Consider the following 21,508-nt stretch of genomic DNA (forward strand, 5'->3'; position numbering starts at 1 on the left):
CACCACAGCGCAGCCTGGCCGCAAGAGAAGGATCAAAACACACACAAAAAAGGAAACACATCATATTGTGGAAGGAGGGAAAAAGAGCAGCTCGAGGCTTCAAGATATCTACTGATGATTTTGGCAAGCAAAGAACCACACATACTAATGCACCAGGCCAAGGCAGGGAAAAGGAAAGTGTGTTTGTGGATGTGCGCATACAATTTGGATGAAGTATACTGTAACTGCTAAGAGATGGCATTCATCGCTGATCTCATTCAGTCAAAGATTTAACCACAAGCTCAATAAAAACGCTTACATTATCACATTATAGGTCAATAAATTGGAGCCTTCAGCTGATAAATAAAGTCTCGGAGAATAAGACAAATTAACGCTGAAAGTATGAGTAATGAGGAGGAGGGGTGCACTCCGGTCACAGATACTCAGGTCAGTGATAAATCACGCTGCTCGGATTGTAGGTTTAGGAGTTCAAATGGGAGGCAGCTCTACTCATTGTCATGGCCAGTTCACTTTGTGTTGCGTTTGGCAAAGCGGGCTTATCCACACTGACACGCTGATGCCAGTGGACGAAGTTTTCAGAGCTCCGGTTCGACAGTGGCCAGCAGGGTTTTGCAAGCGCACCATCATGGGATTAATTGTTGATCCCCGGAATTAAAGATAATTCATGGAAAGGTGGAAAATGCTAATAAAATGAAACATTTTACGAAAGCGCTGCTACATAATTTGGAAAGGAGACTCTGACGTTGTGGGTTCAGATGATTTCTGGGGTCTGCACGGTTCCTTTGGCTATTTATGAAGACACATCTTTCCAAACCAAGCAGGGAAAAAGATCCCAAATTAAAAGAGCTGCCTGACTGTAATATCATTGTAAAAACATTTACTTGGGTAAATTATTTTTCATTGTAATTGTTTAAAATAAATTAAAAGTGCTGAAAATGTTTATTTTGAAAGTTTATAACCTTTTTATTCCATGTAGAGGTTTAACTCTGGATGTTTTCAGAATAAACACTTTGGGGCATATCTGATTTCGAAACCTTATTTTCAGCTTTAGGGTGGTCAGTCCACTACACGAAAGGAATTTCTCGTGTTGCCACGTTGGTCTGTAGTGGATATGACAGGTGCTGGACATCCCAGGGACCCGACAGGGAGGGCTGTCAGCAGGGGAAATCTATAGCTAACTGTCGCCCTCTTCTGGTTACATTTAGGAACACCACACCATTCCCAGTAAAACTTATCAAAATCTGTAGCCTATAATTGGGCACATACACAGTGTAGCTACCTCATGCAAAACATATACAACTGTAGAAATTACTGTAAAAAAATAAACTGTAAGGCCATTTTTTTTATTTACAGGCTAAACAAATAACTTAAAAGTTAAGTAACAAATGTAAGTCAACGTGATGCAGGACTTCTCTATTTTCTTATCAATCTGTTTTTAAATCCTCAGTGGCCTGAGGTGGAAGATTGGCTACCGTGAAAGCGATCATTTACCAAAAAATGTGGACCATGTTCACGGTTTGGAGATGATGGCTCTCACAAAAGACAGCAGGCAGAGCTGAAGATGCTGAGATTTGAGCTGGAGATGAAGCTGCCAAGCTGGGGGAAAGATGAAGACCACTGAGAAGATCCATAGATGCAGCGAAAAAGGACATGTAGTAGGGTGGTGTGACAGAAGACGATGCTACAGCAGATGGTGTGTTTAGCGCCCCCTACAGGGAACAGTCGAAAGAAGAATGTCTGAATCTTTTACCTCTCTAATGTGCATAAATACTTGGATTGACGCCTGTTGTTTACTTCTGTCTGTACCATCCATAGAAAGACATGTTTCGTGAAATCTCAACGTTAAATGTGCCAAAACAGATGTTTCGCAGTGAGCCGATGACGTCATATCATCGCGCCAGAGGACTCCGCTATTGTAGTCTGTCGGGGCGGCAGTGACGGGGGGGCTTTGCTTTATGCCGTCGCCTCATCATCTGGAAGGGGGAACAATAAACAGCGTCTGATGAAAGCAAGTGTCTGTTTTGGTGGGGGGGATCTGCCATCCGAAACCGACCGGCTCTGTCTGCGTGAAATAGGGAATGAACGACGAGACAGCATCGGACAGCTGGAAGAGAAACTCCGGGTGCTCCAGGTAAAGCTAAGCTAACAGCTCCCCCGGTCAGACCACCACACTCCTCCTCCAGTAACAAACAAGACGAGAAGGCTGGCTTTTAGTAGGGTTTCAGAAACAGAGCTGTAAACACGAGCTGCTATCATTTTTTTTCCTGACAGCTGCATGTTGCAAAACTGTGACGCCAGAATGACGGCATCGGGGCTGCTGGAGACTTTGGTGACATTCGTGGTGTTTTACTCAGTTTCCACACTGTGTTCAGACTCTCCGATAATAAAGTGGCTACACTCACACTGAAAACTTTTGTAAGCTTCCCCTTTCCCATAGAAAGTGACTATTAATGAATAATTAGATCAGCGATGGCTGTATTGATCTACAGCACGTGCATTAAACAGGAAATCTCCACTAAAAGGTTTTTTTGTTTGTTTTTTTGGTCTAAGTCTATCCATGTTTGAGGACCTGAGCTCCATAGAGCTTATCTAGTTGTAACACTGAATTATTCATTATTAAAGCACATTACTGTGGACAGCTTGCACTTGAAGGCTTGAGAAAGAAATGTCTGTGTAGGTTCTCAGTCGTCCAGGTCATCGTAATCTAAGGACCTTGGAAAGAAAAGGGACTGGACTTCTTTGAGTTTCTTGAAGATGTTTTACCTCTCATCTGAGAAGCTACGTCAGTTCTAAGACCAAATGCTGGAAAGTCCTAGATTGTAAGCAACTGTTGATCATGTGCCTCATCACATGGGCCAAGATGTGAAACAGGGTGTTGGTCATTATCAGCAGAGGTTTCGGGTGAACCCACTGTGAGACATTGCTTCACCCTATCATGTGAGTTACATGGGAAGAGATCGCAAAACTACACTATAGGTGGCAGAGAGTTCAAAAATGGTGCTTCAAATAGATGGCTTCTTTCACTCCTCTTTCAAACTGTCTTCTTTGTCCAAAATGTGAATATTGACATCCTTGAAAGAGTGACCTTTGACCTTTAGATGCAGACGTACAGCTGAGTCTTGTCTTGTCGAGGTGGCTCTTCTGTGTTGTGCCGTGCATTTATGAAGTGGCTGTTTGGTTTCTCCAGTGAGAATGAAGCACAACTTTGCACAGATGTTTTATGATCATTTTTGCAGCCATATATTTTTATACAGATCAGACTTTGAAATCAGTGCATTTTTCTTCTTTTTACTTCATTTTTTTATTCTACTCTTCTGTCAACATTATTTGATATTTCTGTCAAGTTTCAGGGGAATTAAAATCTCCTTTAATTGGTGAATATAAGCATAGATATATGTAACTGTAATTGTTTCTGTAACTCTAATTTGAAGACAGAGAATTCAAAATATATAGAAAAAGTATCAAAAATATAGTTCCCCGTAATATTTAGTGAGATTTTTACTCTCCTAATAGTTTTTGTTTTAATTTTTTAATGGAATAAAAAACTAGAGTGATTAAAAAATAAAATAAATATAGATATAAAAATGAAAATAAAAATAAATAAGAAATAACAAAGTAAAACTATGAAGTTACACACAGTATATTAAACCCTATATACAATTATTTTTCTTGTTTGCATGAAAAGGTGTTTCTGGAGAGTCTGTCTCATGCGAGGTTTTTCTCTTATGTAGTATTGAGCAAATGCTGGCTGTGAATCCCGGAAAGACGCCCATCAGTCTGCTGCAGGAGTATGGAACGCGGATAGGCAAGACCCCAGTGTATGACCTGCTGAAGGCCGAGGGACAGGCCCACCAGCCCAACTTCACGTTCCGCGTCTCCGTTGGAGAGATCAGCTGCACCGGCCAGGGGCCCAGCAAGAAGGCAGCCAAGCACAAAGCAGCTGAGGCTGCTCTGAAGATGCTAAAGGGAGGCCTCGGAGGTCCTGCTGGAGTTGGTATTGGAGTAGACGGGTTTATTGGGGTTGATGTGTCTACTGATGCAGATGGGTCAGTTTTTCTGTTTAATTTTTATTTATTTTCTTATAAAACAACCTCATTACAGTTAAAATTATTTAAAAATGTTTATCCATACAGCTTAGTCTGCTTTAAACATCTAATAAGCAGGCCAGCCTGAATGTTATGAAGAGCATTTCAACACTTAACAAGAGTAAGATAGAGCGTTGTGTGGTTTCATTGTTTCCTTTTTTGTTTTTTCTCAACCTCTGTGTAGTGCCCAGTCAGAGATGAAGACCACAGGCACTTCACAGCAGTCTGAATGCAACCCTGTAGGGGCTCTGCAGGTAAACGCAGACAGCTACCAAGGTTTCATTTTGCTCTCATTATTTCTGCGGCTTATAAATTTTCCAACTTTTGGTTTCTTTTTTTACTTTGTTCTGTCAGGAGCTGGTGGTGCAGAAAGGATGGCGTTTGCCAGAGTACACGGTCACTCAAGAGTCTGGTCCAGCACACCGCAAAGAGTTCACCATGACCTGCAGAGTGGAGAGATTTGTAGAAATCGGTACGTTGCTTTGTTTCAATCTCTCAGCCTGCGTGCGCGTGTGTATGTGTGTATGTGTGTACCATGCTTACATATCTTTGTGGGGACAAAATGCCTGACCCACGAGTTTCATTTTTGAGACTCAAAATGTGGTTTTAGTGTCAGGGTTACAGTTAGGGTTAGGCATTCAATTTTAATGGTTAAGGTAAGCTGCTAGGAAAAGCATTGTGTCAATTAGATGTCCCCACAAAGACATGAAAACACAATTTTGTGTGTGGGTGTGTGTGTGTTCACTAATGAAATATTATTGATAGAAAACAGCTTAATAAAACTGAGCAAAATCATATATCTTTTGTTACACCTTTCACACTGGTCAACTAAGTTGTGACGTTCCTTGACTTACTCTCTTAAAGCATGAAAACTTAAGAGATATCAAGCACATCCTTTGGTTTCTGATGCAATCTCCTCTTCCTCTCCAGGAAGTGGTACATCTAAGAAGCTAGCCAAGAGAAACGCAGCAGCTAAGATGTTGTCACGCATACATGATGTCCCCGTAGATATGAGGACCAGCAATGATCCTGATGCCGAAGATGATACATTTACTATGGTGGGAATCAAACGCTGTTACACTGACTGACAAATGTTTATTAAGCATCATTAGAGGAATTAGAGTTTAGTTCACTTCTACGTAGTAACAAACTATTTTTGTAAATTTCATTTTTCTGTATTTCCTGAAGCATTATTAATTTAGCATAATCTCTGATTCATATGCTCTGTTGTTACTCTTCTGTCTCATGGTTATTGCACGTAATGACATTGTCCATTAATTCCTGCATGCACAGAACATGGGCAGCAGAGCGGAGTCGGGTAAAAGTAAAGGCTTCAGCTGCACGTGGGATTCTCTGCGTAACTCTGCCGGTGAGAAGATCCTCCAACTCCGCAGCCACCCTCTGGGCATGCCCTCTGATTCCAACTTCTGCTCTTTGCTGAGTGAACTGTCTCTGGAGCAGCGCTTTGATGTCAGCTACCTGGACCTTGGTGAGTTCACAGACCGTACCTGTCACACTTCTCTCTTGCGTTCTTGCATTCTCGTTAAAAGGAGGATGGTATACAAAGCGTAAAGAGCCGCTGCTGATGCGCCTGCTGACAGGAAGAGCTGCATTTTTGTTAGTATCTGTTAAATATGGTAATTCAGTGGAGTTTTCACTGCGCTGCTTAAGATCTGTTAGGTTGTGAAAGCCTCTTACTGTTTCACATCTGGTTTGCACCATCTGCACGCACTTGCAGAGGATACAGGGTAGATTTTGATGTCATGCCCATAAAAAAAAGGCAAGCTGTGTTGTGGTCGTTATTACTGTCACCAGATATTGAGGAAGTAGCCTGCAGCTGCTTGTTATCTTGGTTTTATGTAGAACCATTTTTTTAATGTGGACAGTTTCAATTCGATTCAATTTTATTTATATAGCGCCAAATCACAAGGCGCTTAAAGCTCTTCACCGAAACAACAGTTTAACGTAGCAGATTTACATTAATGAATCGAATTATTGGCATTTGTTTGTTATCTCTGCTCGATTTATTTGTGTAATTAACACACATTTTCTTTCTTTTTTTTAGTATTAAAACCTGTCACGGTCATTATTTTATCTTCTGCAAACTATATGATCTATGTAATCGTGACAAAAGTGTTAGTTTTTCTTAAAGTACGCAGTAGATGAGGGTAGTTATTACTATATTCTTATATATGTTTTAGTTACAGTAGTTTTGATCATATTATTATTATGCCTGTATATGATAACGGTACATTGAATTAGATGTACAGTATTAATAACAATGTTAACTGTCAAATCTTTCATTCTGAAGTACACCACACATATGTTATGATATTATTTAAAAAGTAGCAGCAATCCTGTAAATATCAATTTTATAATAAAAATGAAACTCGTGATTTTGTATTTTGTTCCTTCTGTTCTCAGAGGAGCGCAGTCTCAGCGGCCTGTGTCAGTGTCTCGTGGAGCTCTCCACGCAGCCAATCACCGTGTGTCACGGCTTCGCCCCAAACATAGATGGTGCCCGAGCCAACGCAGCCCACAATGCACTGCAGTACCTCAAAATCATGGCAGGAGGGAAATGACGAGCGTGTCAGCCCCCCTCCCTCACAGACTTGAACTCACCACTACAAAATGCCATCATAAATTTCTACTTTGGATGACGGAGGCACTTTTGTGATGAACTCAAATAACATGAATTACCTCAAATTTAGAAATGAAGACTCTTTATGCCCCGAGATTTTTTAAAAGTCCTATTGATGATGCCAATGAAGATTTAGTTGCCCCCCCCCCAAAAAAATCACTTGACATTTACAATATTTATCACTAATTATGTATTTTTACTTTTTTATATCACCCTAGTTGTTTTCATCTGAATTTATAAATGGTGCTATCGTGGTAAACTATACGTTGCAAATTACTTGAGATAAAATTCTGATGCCGTGAAATGACCAGGGCGTGAAAGGGGTCTGAAGAAAATGGAGTGGAGTCATCCGTTCACTGCTGCTTTGTTAAATCCCTGTTTTCATGCACGGACCTAAAAGAGCCCAGACTTGAAGAAAAATTAAGAAAAAGAGACTGCTGAGTTATTGTCATAGGACAATCATCTTGAAGATTAACCATTTTACACACAAGTGTTAAAAAATGTTGGTTTTAGTATGAAAATAGCCCCCCTGTCACATGCTAGTTCTTTGTTTGGGTCTGTTAGATTAGGTTTATATGATTTAATGTTTAATAAACACATTATTTGTGGCTACACCTTTTGTTGCCCTCTCTCTGAAACAGTCCACTTATATTATTGTGCGGCCTTTACAATAGACCCCCCCACCCCTCCCCCATATGTTCTAATTGGTCAGTTGAACTGACACAGTGGTATCTGAAATCCCAGTGTCTTGATAATGTTTTTAATGTTCTGGGCTTTTTAAGGTAACTTTGATGTTAAATCAGGGAGTTGAAAATGGTTTTATTTAATGAAATGTTTCACATTGCTGTTTCCATGGAAATAAAAGCATGTCACTGGGTCTTCAGAGGAGTAAAATAGTTTTACTGTAAGATTCAGCAAAGGCAGCTTCCCATTACTCATGATGTGTCAAACTAGCCTCCATGCTGGCTTTACATCAGTCCGTTACGCAGTGACATAAATTAGTCTATTATGTTTCAGAACGACTACTTTTGCCGTGTAAGCAAACCTTTTTTTTAACTTTCCAAACAAACAAAGCTAAGCAACCCCCAAAACACTGTTAGAGGCTCTTACATTTAAAACCCCCAAATTAAAGCTGACTGTCTGCTGCGCTGTGCTCTGAATGTTTGGCTATGCTTTCTAAAGAACATTAATATTTTGGAAACTCCATTATGAATTGCCCTCACGTAGTTTCATGATGTGTCACAGTCTAATTTCTTTTCTTTCTCACACTTTACGTTAAGTTTGTAAATTCATTTCTGTTGCGATAAAGACACAGCTATGTGTTGGCAGAAAAAGGAAGCGGTACAGTGAGTTTTATAATAAATGTTTGTTCTTCTCAACATTAAACTCACTCTCGTGTGTTAAGCTTTCAATATCACACACCAGACAAAGCCATCATGTCATGTGGACTTCCAAAAGTATTAAAACAATCCCCTTGTTTTTCTGTTGATGTGACTGATAAGTTTCCACATAAAAGCTGATGACTCGCTTCCAGAGTATTCAGTGTAACTGCCTGTTGTGTCACTTCACCTTGCCTTACTGTAGCTGTTAGTTGGTAAAATGCTGTGAAGTCATTTAATAAAATTATTTTTTGCACTACTACAGAAAACGTCTGTCGCTCAATGCAGGATGGACACATTTGTGTAGTTTTATTCACACTGACACTGAGTTCAAGGTGCATGAAACTGATGGTGATGCTGACATTAAACTTGTGATGCTCCTCTGCTGTGATACAAAAACAATAAATGGAAGTAAAACGTTAGCTCCACAGGAATAATCTTTGAAATGCAGCCTTTCACCTGTATTATGACTAGATTGCCATTTAAATAAAAGATTTTCCACTGTCTACTTATTAAGAATACAATAATCTTTGTTAAATATGAGCACAATGGAAAAACTTAATACTTTGTTCAAAAATATTCTCACTGAAAAAAACCTTTAAAATTGTGACATGAGCAAGTCTTACAGTACGATGATTTTATTTTGATAGGAAGTCCTCGGCAGAGTTTCACAAACTCAGGCACTGCCGTACATGCTGTTTGCATGAGCTTTCTGTCATCTGCTGTGTCTGTCTGATGAGGGGCTGACTTCTTCGTCTGCGTAGCCGCTGCTGTCCGACTGCATACTGTCACCGCGGACCACTTCACCTATACGAGGGAGCAAACACAGATATGTTCTCCAAACTCTGGGAAGTGCAGCACAAGTGCAGCAGCACACTGACCTACATAGGCACAGAAACACACACCTGCAGAGCTACTTGTGTACACATCTGTCAAGCTCTCATGTGATGCTGAATTCATATTCATGCTCAAACATTCACACACCAGCCACTTTAGCAGGTACGACCAGTCATTAACACATTTATCTAATTGACTAATCACATGGCTGCAAGTCAGGCATGTTCATGTTCAGACATGATCAAGGTGACCTAGTGAAGTTCACACTGACAATCAGAATGGGCAAGAAAGGTGATTTAGATTAAGTGATATGAAGCGTGGCGTGGTTGTTGGTGCCAGATGGGCTGCTCTTTGCATTTCTAAGGTTTACAGAGAATGGTGCAAAAAAAGAGACAATAACCAGTGAGCAGCAATTATGTGGGTGAAAAATTCCTTGTGGATGTCAGAGGAGAATGGCCTTGCAGAAGAGCATCTCTGAACACACAACACATCGGACATTGAAGCATTGAACCTTCCTATGGTGTGGTCAGATTCTGATGTAAACAACATGAAAGCACGGATCCATCCTGCCTTGCATCAGTGGTTTAGACCTGTGGTGGTGTAATGGTGTGGGTGATACTTTCTTGGCACACTTTGGCCCCCTTAGTATGAACTAAGCATTGTTTGCTCCTGACAATCCTTTTATAACTCCAACGTACCCATCTACTGATGGCTGCTTCCACCACCACGTCACAAAGCTCAAATCACTGTGGGTTCGCTGTACTGAAATGACCTCCACACACACCCAATCTCAGTGCAACACAGCATTTTGGGATGTGCTTGAATGGGAGATTCCCATCACAGATGTGCGCAGTACTGTCATTTCAATATAGAAAGTCTGAGGCAGGCTTTCAGCACCTTACTGAATCTGTGAAGAATTACGGCAGTTCTCAAGACAAAAAGGGGTCCAACCCAGCACGAGTAGTGTATATTTTTATACCTGGGTTTGCCTGAATTACTCAGTTCCTCATTTGACCTCAACACAAGACCTCCAGTAAGCTCAAAGTTTATTCACATGTAGCTGAGCAGTGTTACATGGTAACACCCTTTGACTTCACACATTTTAACTGTTATAACTGTGTGCATCTTTTTTTTTTTCTGTCAGCGAGTTTATGACCACTGCTAACTGCAAACAGCTATTTTAAAACTGTGACAAGTCAAATTCCCATAAACTGTGTTCACAAAATAAAAGTCAAGTTCGTCAAATGAGATGTGAGCACACAGGGTACCTTTGTATGGATGTTTTTTTGAAAATGGTGAGGTTGTAGTTCTTGGAGTTTCTGACTGTCCCAAGTCTTCCTCTCCTGCACTATGCACCTAAAAAGACAAGGGGAATGCCTGCTTAGTAACTGTTTAAAAATAATTTCATGAACAATTACACACAGCAAGAGCTGAAGAAGTCATTGCATCATAGATGTCTATCACTATACAGTGTTTGAAGCCAAATATAAGTGAATATAAGAGCCTCTTTTGTATCATTTGGTTAGGTTTTCAATACTTCTGATAAATAATATTGTTATTTGGCCTGTTTTTCTTTACATAACAAACAATAATCAATGATCAAAATCCTTTTGAAAGAGAAAAAATGTAAGCGCAAGACATATTCCTAATGCAGGCTGTATTCTGGGTCAAAGTGAGCAACACAAAACACCCACGTATTATGAATCATAAATGGTTCATCGCCAATACCAAACATTATCAGAGGAAAGAACATATGGAATATTTGAAGGTGAGATTGCTTTTGAGTAATAATTTGATCATTTTGTTATATCCATTTATACCATTTTCATCATGATGATTATGATGACTTGAGCCTGTTTGGAAAATGTTTACTGAATCAGTTTGTGACGTACTCAGTTTGCTTTTGTTTAATGAAAGTCAGCCAAGCATTGTTAAACTATTTTCAAATGGTAGTGCTGAGATAACAAGCGACATGAAGCCTATTGTAAAACTACTGTACCTCTTCCAGCTCAAAGGAATTAACCTGCTGAAGGTTACTGGAGAGCTTGCCCAGGCTCTGATGCATCAGAGGATTCAGAAACTGTCCTTGCTTCTCTGAAGGAGACTTTTTCTCACCATAGAAACCATGCGAAGCATGACTAGAATCTGATGTTTTCGAAGAAGAGGATGGCACATCATCGCCTTCCCAGCCAGTCACAGTTATGCAGTAATGAGTGTAGCTACCACTGGGTTCCGAGACAGGAAGTGATCTAGATGCGTCCCCCCGCGTGGCCTCACCTGAAGAGGCAACATCGTCTGTGTGTGAATTCAGGTTAGACTTTGTCACGGAGGCTTGTAGACTGAATTTGTGTGATACAGAACAGGATTTATCTGTGCTTTCTCTCTCTGGGGGAGTCAAACTTTCCGGACTGTGTGTCCTTTGACTGCAAAAAGGTGCCCGGTGTACACTCTCGACTATCTGGGGGCAAATTAAATCGTATGTAACCTTGGCAACAGGCTTTAGTTCCGCTGTCCTTTTGTTAGTTTGTGTCAAACATGAGTCTGGCTCTGGCTGACATGAAAATGATTCAGAGTCGGTTTCTATGACAGTTTCTTCTGATAATGATGATGCTACAGATGTTCTTACACCCTGAGTCATGGAGTCATTTTCACCAGAGTCAACATCCTTTGGCTGTTTATTATCATCCCCCATCTCCGTTTCACAGGTTTTATTTCTGTCCTCGAGAATCTCCATGTCCGTCGTTGACTGTTGAGTTTCCAGCCCATTTTCACCGTCTGTGATCTGGTTAACATCCATAGCTGAATTATTGCTATTACATTCCTCCAAATCCAGCTTCTTGTTAACTCCACTCTTGTTTTTCCACACTATATCCACAACTTCTGGCAGGCTGGATCTTTTCCTGGGTGAAGGCTGTGGAGAGGTGGAGTCAGACCCCCGGGGAGAGCCCGTGTAGAGACACATCTTATTGACAGTGTCCTTCAGCCTCTCTACCGGAGAGCGTGGCTCACTTCGAATGCTGCTTCTGAACCGTTCGATCCTCTGCACAGAGGAAGAGAAGGTAAACTCCGGTGTGGACAGTTTCTGGAGAGGAGTGCGGGACACGTGGGAGTACAGGGAATAGAAAGCGTTGGCCATTGCTGTCAGCACTTGAACCTGTCTGAAACGACCTATGGGAATCAAGAGACTTATATAAATGGATATAATTTACCGTATCACAGATCAAATAATTATATACAGATTACAGCTACAGAAGTCAAAGCAAGCTAACCAACAGAAGAACTACAACTAGATAGTCTTACTAGCAAGAGAGAGGCTGGGGTCTTCTTCTCTTATCCGCCTTATTTGTGAATCCAAGAAGAGTCGGAAGTTGATGCCCTGAGCCTGAGAAGGAAAGGTAAAGAAACGAGGAGGGATGCGCACAGTAACCTGTGGCTCCTCACAGCCAAAACCCAGCTCATACAAAGTCTCCTCTGCATCCTCTGAACACAACTCGAGGACATCTGATATACTAGTGTGAGAAAAAGGAGAGAAAATGTTGTATTACAACTAATGTAATCATCAAAGCATCAAAGATGCAACCACTATAGTGAATAATATGTTAGAAATGGTGTATACCATGTCATCTGAAAACCATTTTTGAAAATTTGGCGAATACTAAATCCTTTAAAAGACTCACGTTGATGTACTTTTCCAGGTTGAGGCAGAGAAGCAGCTAGAAGTTATGCTGTGGCCCAAGTTCATTGATGGCAAACATAGTCCTTGACGTGGGGTGCTGAACATAAGACGTGTCAGATGTTAGCCTGCATCCAACCTGCATGTTAAAGCCTTTATTTGTGCGTGATCTGTTTATTCTGACGTGTGGAAGAGTTGGTCACTGACCTGGTGAGCCTGCTCTTTTGTCTGAAGGACGGCTGTCGCACCAAGCTTCTTGGTCACCACACAGTGAAACAAAATTATAAATAAATAACATTAGATCATTTATTTACGTTTCTCTAATACTGATTTTGTAAAATTATAAAGTCACATGATGGACAACAATCACACAGCAAGCTTTGTATATTACAAGTAAATTATTAAATGAGAAATGCCTTTAATATAGTGTAAAGATCACCTATGCTATATGCCTATGACTACCAGTTCTTTACCAAATATTTGTTGTTTTCCTGTTTTGCTGCTACTGCCATAACTACATGCTTATATGCTGACTACTCACCCAGGCTCAGGTTTAACATCTCCATCTTCTACCACAGAAGCTGAAACAAGGAAGGCATGTTAAAATAAATTACAACACCTCTGGGTTCGACAGTTTCCCCAGGCACAATACCACAGGGTTGCTCAAGGAAGAAATTCACTTATCAGGAAAGACAAAACGCTACAGAGGATATAAAGTTGTAGATATATTTCTATGATGTGAGTAAATGTAGAAAATCCCCTTCGGCGCTACTCTTCCTTCATTTAATGCAATGCTTCCTGCAAAGGGACAATCAAGATCTCTAACAAGCAACAACACCAACCTGTCTCAAATTAATAACTTCTGTTAATTAATGGCTGTGTAAATGAAGACTGAGCTTTCTTTGTTTGACAGCTTAAACCTTTAATAACTTTGTACTTTGAACACTGTATGGTTTCAGTTTTATTTCAGTAAGAGACGTGGAAAATATGTGAGTTAGTTTTTGGTATTTTTGTTGAATTATCTGTTTAATATTAGAAGGAATTTTGTTAGGTACACAATTTCAGCTGCGTATTAACACAAGTTTCTTATCAGTCATTCGCATATAAGCAACTCAATAAATTTAGGCATGTGGACATGGTGAAAACAACCTGCTGAAGTTCAAACTGAGCAGAATGGGGATGATTTACGTGACTTTGAATGTAACATGGTTGTTGGGGCCGGACGAGCCTCCACAGTTACCATATCTCAATCCAATAATAGCAACTTTGGGTTTTAGTGAAACAGAAGATTTGTATCACAGATTTACAGCCGACAAATCTGTAGCAACTGTTGAAAAACTGCTGAAAAAATGGGCCAAAATATCTGAAGAATGTTTCAGACCTCTTGTTCAGTCTATGCAACAAGTCTTAAAACCTGTGACCTTTGCTTACAATCCACTAAGCTTATTGTTCCAGAATCCGAATATCCGCTAGGTGGTTATTAATGTTGTTGCTTAACCCCTACAACAACAATCATATAACAGTTTTTTCATATATGATCTCCATGTGATCCATAAGAATCTGTATATGTGTAAAGTTGTATTTTTTTTAATAAGTGTGCCCACTCATGACATAACATAAGAGTTATAAACAAAATATCTTTCAAGCTTTCTCAAAAAACATCCTCATGGCACTGCACAACACTGGGTGTGTCACTGACATATAAACTGCTCAGTCTAATTTGAACATAAACAGAGATTTAAAAACATCAGGATGCACAGTCAAGTTTCCTATAGTAATATAGTCTGCTCTATTATTAGTCTTTTACAAGGGTAAGCAACTATTACGTCATTTGTACAGAGAACACATGAAGGTTAGTTTAAGGGCTTGACTAATCTTCAGATGAATATGAGAAAAGTAGTGGTTATGGCTACGTCTTCAGGAAATTAATGCAAAACTATTTTCAAGAAATATCTGGGGTTGTCATTATCTGCAGTTTCCTTTTTCCTTTAACAGGAATTAATATGTTAGATGCAGTCACGTGAAGACAAACACTCAGTCTGATTTAGAAGAGTTAGCAGAGAGAGCAAGGGGCAGGACCTTTGACATCTCCAGTCAATCAATGTGAATTATCCAGAAACACTCCTTTGCTATTCTCACACCAACTCAGTGGCACATCGCACACTCTTTGTACTAGGGAGCTGACACAGAGAGCTAACCCCAGGCAAAAATCTATGTAATTCCTAAAATTCCTTTAGGATAACACTAAGTATGCATGCAGTCATGTATATTTGTCTTCCCATGCATGAACATATACAGCGTATGCTTACCATCTGCTCCAAGACCCAGGTCATCAGCAAAGTTACCGGCTTGGAGCACAGACTCTGAAGACAAGAAAGTCACAGACATGAATAATTACATGAGAAATACTTTTAAAATAAATTTTAAAAATGTAATGTAGACTTCCTCCATGTACATTATTATGAATGTAGCAAATATGAGAAACCTGTATTTTACCTCACCATTTCGTTTTCGTGCAAATTAAAACTTAAAATCGCCTACTGCATCTCCAAAGGAGTAACAAATTCTACTTTTTACTCCACCACAATCTTTTGACAGCTTTAGTTCCTTATCGTACTATGACACACAAAACATCCGTCTATTTGTTGTCCTGCAAACATGTACGTAAATAGGAGCTGAGCAACCAAAGTTGACACACAGGTTTATCTTTGGCCTCTGAAGGTTCTTATCTGTATCAGCTATAATGACATCATCAGGTTGCCTACCATCTATCTAACAACAGGCTAAAATCTCAGAACAAACAATGCTGTTGCGTGTAATAGTTAAACATAATAAACTCCTTGAGGTTCGGCGATTCATTTGAATGAAAAACAGCTCAAATTAGGAACACTGACAACATGTCTGTGAAGGTTCTCAGTCATCCAGGTCATCGTAGTCTAAGGAGCTTGAAAAGAAAAGCGTCTGGACTTCTGTAAGTTGCTTGAAGACGTTTCACCTCTCATCCAAGAAGCTTCTTCAGTTCTAAGGTCAAATGGTGGAGAGTCCCAGATTTAAACCCAGTGGAAGTTTCCCCCCAAAGAGGGACAAAGGACCCCCTGATGATCCTCTACTACTACTACTAATCACATGAGCCAAGGTGTGAAAACGGATGTGGGTCACAATCAGCCAGGGTTTCGGGTGAGCTCATTGTGAAACCTCCCCCCAACCTATCATGTGATTTCCTGAGGTCAGATGGCCAATGTGGAGAGATTTGAGAGAGACCAAACAGCCACTTCACAAGCGCATGGCACAACATAGAAGAGCCACCTCCACGGGACAAGACTCAGCAGTCCATCTGCATCTAAAGGACAAAGGTCACTCTTTTGAGGATGCCAATGTTCACACGAGAGGACAGATGGTTTGAAAGATGAGTGAAAGAAGCCATTTATGTCCACTGCGAGCGACCATCTTTGAACAGAGGCGGTGGTTTACGACACCAACTCTCTGCCATCTATAATCAAGTTTTGAGATCCCTTCCCAGACGCCTTAACGCCCACTCACATCCTGGGCCATCTGACCTCAGGAATTCGCATGATAAGGTGGAACCAGGTTTCACAATGAGCTCACCCGAAACCCTGGCTGATTGTGACCTGCACCTGTTTTCACACCTTGGGTCATGTGATTAGGTGGAGGATCATCAGGGGGTCCTTTGTCCCTCTTTGGGGGGAAACTCCCACTGTGTTTAAATCTGGGACTCTCCACCTTTTGACCTTAGAACTGAAGAAGCTTCTCGGATGAGAGGTGAAACGTCTTCAAGCAAGTTAAAGAAGTCCAGACGCTTTTCTTTTCAAGCTCCTTAGAACACTGACAACAGAAACATTTGATAACATAACATCAGAATCTGAAACCCTGATAAAAGTATCAGTATGCAGTATTATGAAAAGTAATACTGCATGCCAATATATTTTAAAGCTGAGGTTTGTTTCAGCTCCTACTCACCAAAACTCAGCTGACCGCTGTTCTCTGAGCAGGCATCTGACCTGTAAAATATTCCAATATTTAAAACATGAACACACCCACTGTGAGATCCAATCGGTGTCATGCTTTTATCAAACGAGTGATTAAGTTTGCATAGATAGCTTCATCTGCAGCACGATACTGCCAGAGCTCGTGAGAGCTGCTTCTTAATCAACTTGCTGTTGGAATCTGTCAGCTTCCTCTTGTAGGTGTAATAACTCCTTCAAACTAGCCTGGTTACGCTCTCCTATTTCTTTTACTGTACTCTTTTCTGGTGTTACAGGCCATTTCAGTGAAAACGCAGACTATGCAAACTCATTGACCACTAAATGCAACTTCCTTCTTGATAACTGACATAATGTGAACTAATCTGTCTGTGTTCCTTGCAGCAGTTTGATGGGGAAAAAAAGGAAATGATTATTTCCTCCTAGTTATATCATTTTCCCTCTTCTATAAGGAAATATTACAAAGAGTGAAGCAGCAGAAGTTAGTTGTGAGGTTTAGTTTGTATGTGATGAAAAATTCTTACGTCTGAAGACATCTATATGTTGATACTCTGGCCACATATTTTAATCATACTCAGTAACAGGTACCTTCTGTGACACTTAACACTGGTTGATCTTCTGCAAACAAGTGTTCCCAAGACAGCAGAAGGTCAGTTCGGAGCACTGGTTTTATAGTTTAAAGTTCATTGTAAAATTATTTTTTTCCAATGGAACAATAATAAGTCATCATCAAAGTTGACTTTGGTGAAAAACAATACTGCGGCTGCCTTGCTGCAGCGTCTTCCTGGAACACCTGACTTCAGAGAGTTTCCACTTGCTACGCGCTGCTCTTTGTTAACCAGTTTCCAGTGACTTACAACTTGTCCTTTAGTGCTCAAAATATAATCTTACAAGAAAAACAAGCAGTAAAACAAGTTGACTTACCCACAGCTGAGAAGCCAGTTCTCAATCTTTCCCGCAAGGCATCCTGTGGAAATCGCACTTAAGATTATGACTGATCCCCACTGAAGGAACACATGCATTGTGCTATTATTAACTGACACTTAGCCGCTTGTTGTCATGTATATCCTGTTATAAACTCGTGTTATTTTTGCTATTGGTCACAACAAATATATTTTTTAACCCACTATTTATTCTTTACCCAATAAACAGGGTATCCAGCTACTTAGGTATCTTCAAGTTCAGCTGGTCACTTGATGTATGCTGAAGATAGTTAATAATAAACCACCATGGAGGACGATCCCTCCCACGTTCCAGAATCTGCTCTTACCATCAGAGAACACATCATCGTCCGCTATGGAGGCAGATGGGAACGGGCACAGAGGCCCTTCCGGGTCTTCCAAAGTGACCCGCTGACGGCTGCTGTTGATCCATGCTCGCCGCCTCACTGTGGAGGACGAGCTCTCCATCGCTTCAGTTCACAGGACTGCCGGGGGACATGGCTCTGTCAAAGCTGCCAAGGTGCAACAAAAGAGCCGGGGATGAAATGTTGAAGCAGCAACACAGTGTTAGGCTTTAATGTTTACTTTAGGAGAATGAACACCTCTTTACTCTAAAGTCAATTGTATTCAGGATTTTTAGTGATATTTCCCTTCTCATTAAAATTGAGCCATTTTTGCATAGGGATATTAACAGCCGCTTCCTTATCAGTAGTGTTTCTAAGACATCTGTGCATAGATTATACTTGATATTGCAGTAAAAATGAGGTGGCTACACGCAAATCAAGCTATGACATTAAGTTCAGAGACTATACTGCTTAAGGCTCATCAAAGTCAGACAAACAGTTCAGGTGAAATATTGTACCTCCAGGACAGCTGGAGACAAGATAACAGACACAATATAAAACATGTATAGATAAATATTCATTAAGAATTGGTATGTTATGGTTAAATGTTCATGAAGTGAATTTAGCAGTGCGAACCACATATAAACACAGATAATAGAAAATGATATAAGGTCGCTTCTAGTTGCCTTCAGTATGACTGACTAACAGTTCAGTCTAAACCCCTTCAAAGTAAAAGCAGTTATTATTAATTAAAGGTCGTAATTTACTTTAATGTGTAAGGGAAACCAAGTGTAGTTTAGATAAATTTATCGATGAGATGTAAACCATTAAATATATATGATTATACTAATTAAGAATAATTATTTACTTACTTAATAATACAGCTTACAGGAGCCGTATGTTGGATGTGTGTTCTCGATAATGAGACGGAGTAAGATTTTCTCCATTCAGCTACAGCGAAGCGTCTACATGCTGCCTTAGAGCTCAATCAATGCTGACAACCGAAAAGCAGCCTTACCTTCATCGGCTCGGGTTTCAGTTCTGTATCAGAGGCGTTCTTTGTCTCGTTTCCTGTATGTGGCGACTTAAATACGAGACACTTCATCTGCAATCTTTACAAAACACTTAAAACTGCATCCAGCAGGCTCCCGTTTATCAACGACCGCTCGACGATTCTGGTGATTTCCTTTCGAAAGCAGTCAGTTATAAGTCGGGCTGAATATGCGCGGATCTTGGCGGTGAAGCGGTTTGAGAAGCCTTTGTAGGAAGTAACTTTGCATCTCGTCTGAAATACAAAAGTTTTATCAGCGTGGGATGCAGCTGCTGCACATCCTGCAGAAAGAAAAACACAGACAGGTCTGTGGAAATGTCAGAGGCAAAGCTGATGCGACACGAGTGATTTGAATGCAAATCATATGACAGGCAAATAGTGCTTGTTTTTTTTGCACCTCTCCTTTGATATTTGAATTTTACAAAACAAATAAATATTATTTTTGCGTCCAGTGGCCCACAATCATTTTCTTCAGTCGTTTTATTGCGAGGTGTGTAGTTGTTCTCAATGCAGCTGGGAAACTACTTAAAAAGAGCAATGAGTCGCTGAAAATCATAAATAGAAAAAGAAAAAGCAGATTTGCTCTATCTTAGTGTACCATGAAGACACCAAAAAAGTGTAGCCTTGCTAATGCCATGGGAGTACAGAGGCCATTTGTAGCCATCACCCCAACATCCCAGTGCAGTGTGCCACTTAATGCCAGTTTGACATTTTAGCATAATTTTTTGCACTGACTAACACATGTGATGTATCCTCTAAATTTGACTATAGTGACAATCTCTAACTATAGGGCCCATCCTCCTGAAGGGTCTGATTCATCTAATCATTATGCCCAGGTCTTCTACCAGAGGCCTGGGAGTCTGAAGGTCCTGCACATTATGTTGGGTACTCTGGGACTGCACTCCTCTGGACAGAGATGCTCATATATATATTAGAAGGAGCTGACATCAGAAATCCTACCAGCGGCTAGAAAAAGATGACTTACAGGACAGCACAGAGGCTCTGATCATGGCAGCACATGAACAGGCCCTAAGCACCATAAAGGACAGGACTCTACCACAGCTGACAGAACCCAAACTGCCGACTGTGCAACGGCGCCCCAGAGACTATCCAACACATAGTAACAGGATGCAAGACACAAGCTTGGACTGCATACCCTGAGAGATACAACCAAATGGCTGGGATAGTGTACAGGAACATCTGTGTTGCATATGGATTACAAGAACAGCAAGGTCCTAATGTCCTGTGAGACTTCTGAGTTCCAGACCGACAAGCAGCTGCGGGTCAACCAACCAGACATAGTGATGACTGTGGTAATACCAGTAGACAGCAACATTGGGAAGGAGCACGAGGAGACAGAGAACTACCAGAAGCTGAAGGAACAACTGGAGCAGATGTGGAGGAATAGCCCAAAGTAATCGTGGTGGTAAGAGGAGCTGTAAGAAGCTGTAACCCTGCAGATTCCTCGCACAACATCAGAGGTCTCTTGTCAGAAGAGGGCAGTCCTGGGATTTAGAGTATTCAGAAATCAGGACTATCCATGCAGTAAAGTACAAAAAATGTGAAAATAAGCGTCATTTAATGAAACCAGTAAAGATACGAATGAGTTGAACTCAGTTCTGCCCAGTATTTATTTAATTTTATTATAACCTTAAAATGAATTGCCCACCCCTGATTTAGGCTATTTATTAATCAACATTTGTCACCTGATTAATAAATAACATTTTTTATTTGATTATTCTTACTTTTTAATAATCACCTACAGGTAAAAAGCTGTAAAAGTCATGTTTTAAATAAATGTTAACATTTTCCACTATGATGCATATCTAGTATTTTCCTTTAAATATTCACAAAAAATCACTTAATGTAGAAACTGTTAATTTAAAAAAACAAACTGTGCCATTGAAACGCAGGAGCAATGGTTTCTGAAAATAACTGTGGGTCCACATTTACAAGTTTTTCAGATATTTTGCATGTAGGCTGTAGTTTTATTTATCTGTTGTAAGGACAGTACTGTATTTTATGAAATGCTGTAGTGATGTTACTTTCTGGGCTAATACTGGACAAAAAGCTGATGTTATGATTGTCTGCATAGTAAAGTATATGATGAAAAGCCTCTCTTTAACGGTATCGTATCACTCCATTTATTTCCAGACTACATGAATGCTTCAGTTAGTGCTGCTAGATCAGTTCAGAGTGTGGTGGTGTCATGCATGCATCAATGTGTGTCGGTAGAAGTATTCATATCTGCGTCTAATTGAAGAAGTGTCAGTGATGGAGTTCACACAGAGGTGGGTGGCTGCAGGACTGGCCTGGGGATGGGCTCCACCCTCTCTCTCCTGTTTACACGGGCACATGTGCTGCCGTATTGACAGCCCCCTCACGAATCCTAATAATACAAGCCCTCCCACAGGCGAGCCATTTTCTCCTCCCCGCGCGGTTCATAGCCAGTGTGTGCGTGTGATGGGGAAATCTTCACCGCCACCCTGGCCAACTCCTCCCGCCTCCTTGCCGTTTCCCGACCCACCGGGCGCCACCAGGGAGTGGCCAGTGGCC

At 40.6% G+C, this 21,508-nt stretch overlaps 2 protein-coding genes across 6 annotated transcripts; one reads left to right on the top strand and one right to left on the bottom strand.

Annotated features, from left to right (window-relative positions):
* The first annotated feature begins 1,948 nt into the window (after window positions 1-1,948).
* Window positions 1,949-8,374, top strand: tarbp2 (TAR (HIV) RNA binding protein 2). Its single transcript, XM_085275202.1, has 7 exons — window positions 1,949-2,131; window positions 3,732-4,046; window positions 4,270-4,339; window positions 4,440-4,557; window positions 5,016-5,143; window positions 5,379-5,574; window positions 6,510-8,374. The coding sequence occupies exons 1-7, from the start codon at window positions 2,079-2,081 to the stop codon at window positions 6,665-6,667; spliced, it is 1,038 nt and encodes a 345-aa protein (XP_085131328.1). The 5' UTR covers window positions 1,949-2,078; the 3' UTR covers window positions 6,668-8,374.
* tespa1 (thymocyte expressed, positive selection associated 1) lies at window positions 8,359-20,667 on the bottom strand. 5 transcript variants are annotated; one of them, XM_085275197.1, is made up of 12 exons: window positions 18,920-20,667; window positions 17,887-18,069; window positions 17,541-17,583; window positions 16,594-16,634; window positions 14,925-14,978; window positions 13,157-13,196; window positions 12,823-12,870; window positions 12,620-12,715; window positions 12,243-12,451; window positions 10,942-12,110; window positions 10,211-10,298; window positions 8,359-8,912 (listed from the first exon to the last, which is right to left on the bottom strand). In XM_085275197.1, exons 2-12 carry the CDS (start codon window positions 18,023-18,025, stop codon window positions 8,821-8,823), a joined length of 2,019 nt encoding a protein of 672 aa, XP_085131323.1. In that variant the 5' UTR covers window positions 18,026-18,069; window positions 18,920-20,667; the 3' UTR covers window positions 8,359-8,820. The 5 variants fall into 5 exon arrangements, with proteins under 5 accessions (XP_085131323.1, XP_085131324.1, XP_085131326.1 ...); XM_085275198.1 differs by having other exon boundaries at window positions 18,774-20,667; XM_085275200.1 differs by having other exon boundaries at window positions 12,823-12,867; window positions 18,920-20,666.
* Between the last annotated feature and the right edge of the window lie 841 nt (window positions 20,668-21,508).

This window comes from Mchenga conophoros, linkage group LG5 (assembly GCF_057382185.1).
Source record: "Mchenga conophoros isolate Kocher_MC1m ecotype Shallow Benthic linkage group LG5, M_conophoros_male_GT1.1, whole genome shotgun sequence".
NCBI lineage: Eukaryota > Metazoa > Chordata > Actinopteri > Cichliformes > Cichlidae > Mchenga > Mchenga conophoros.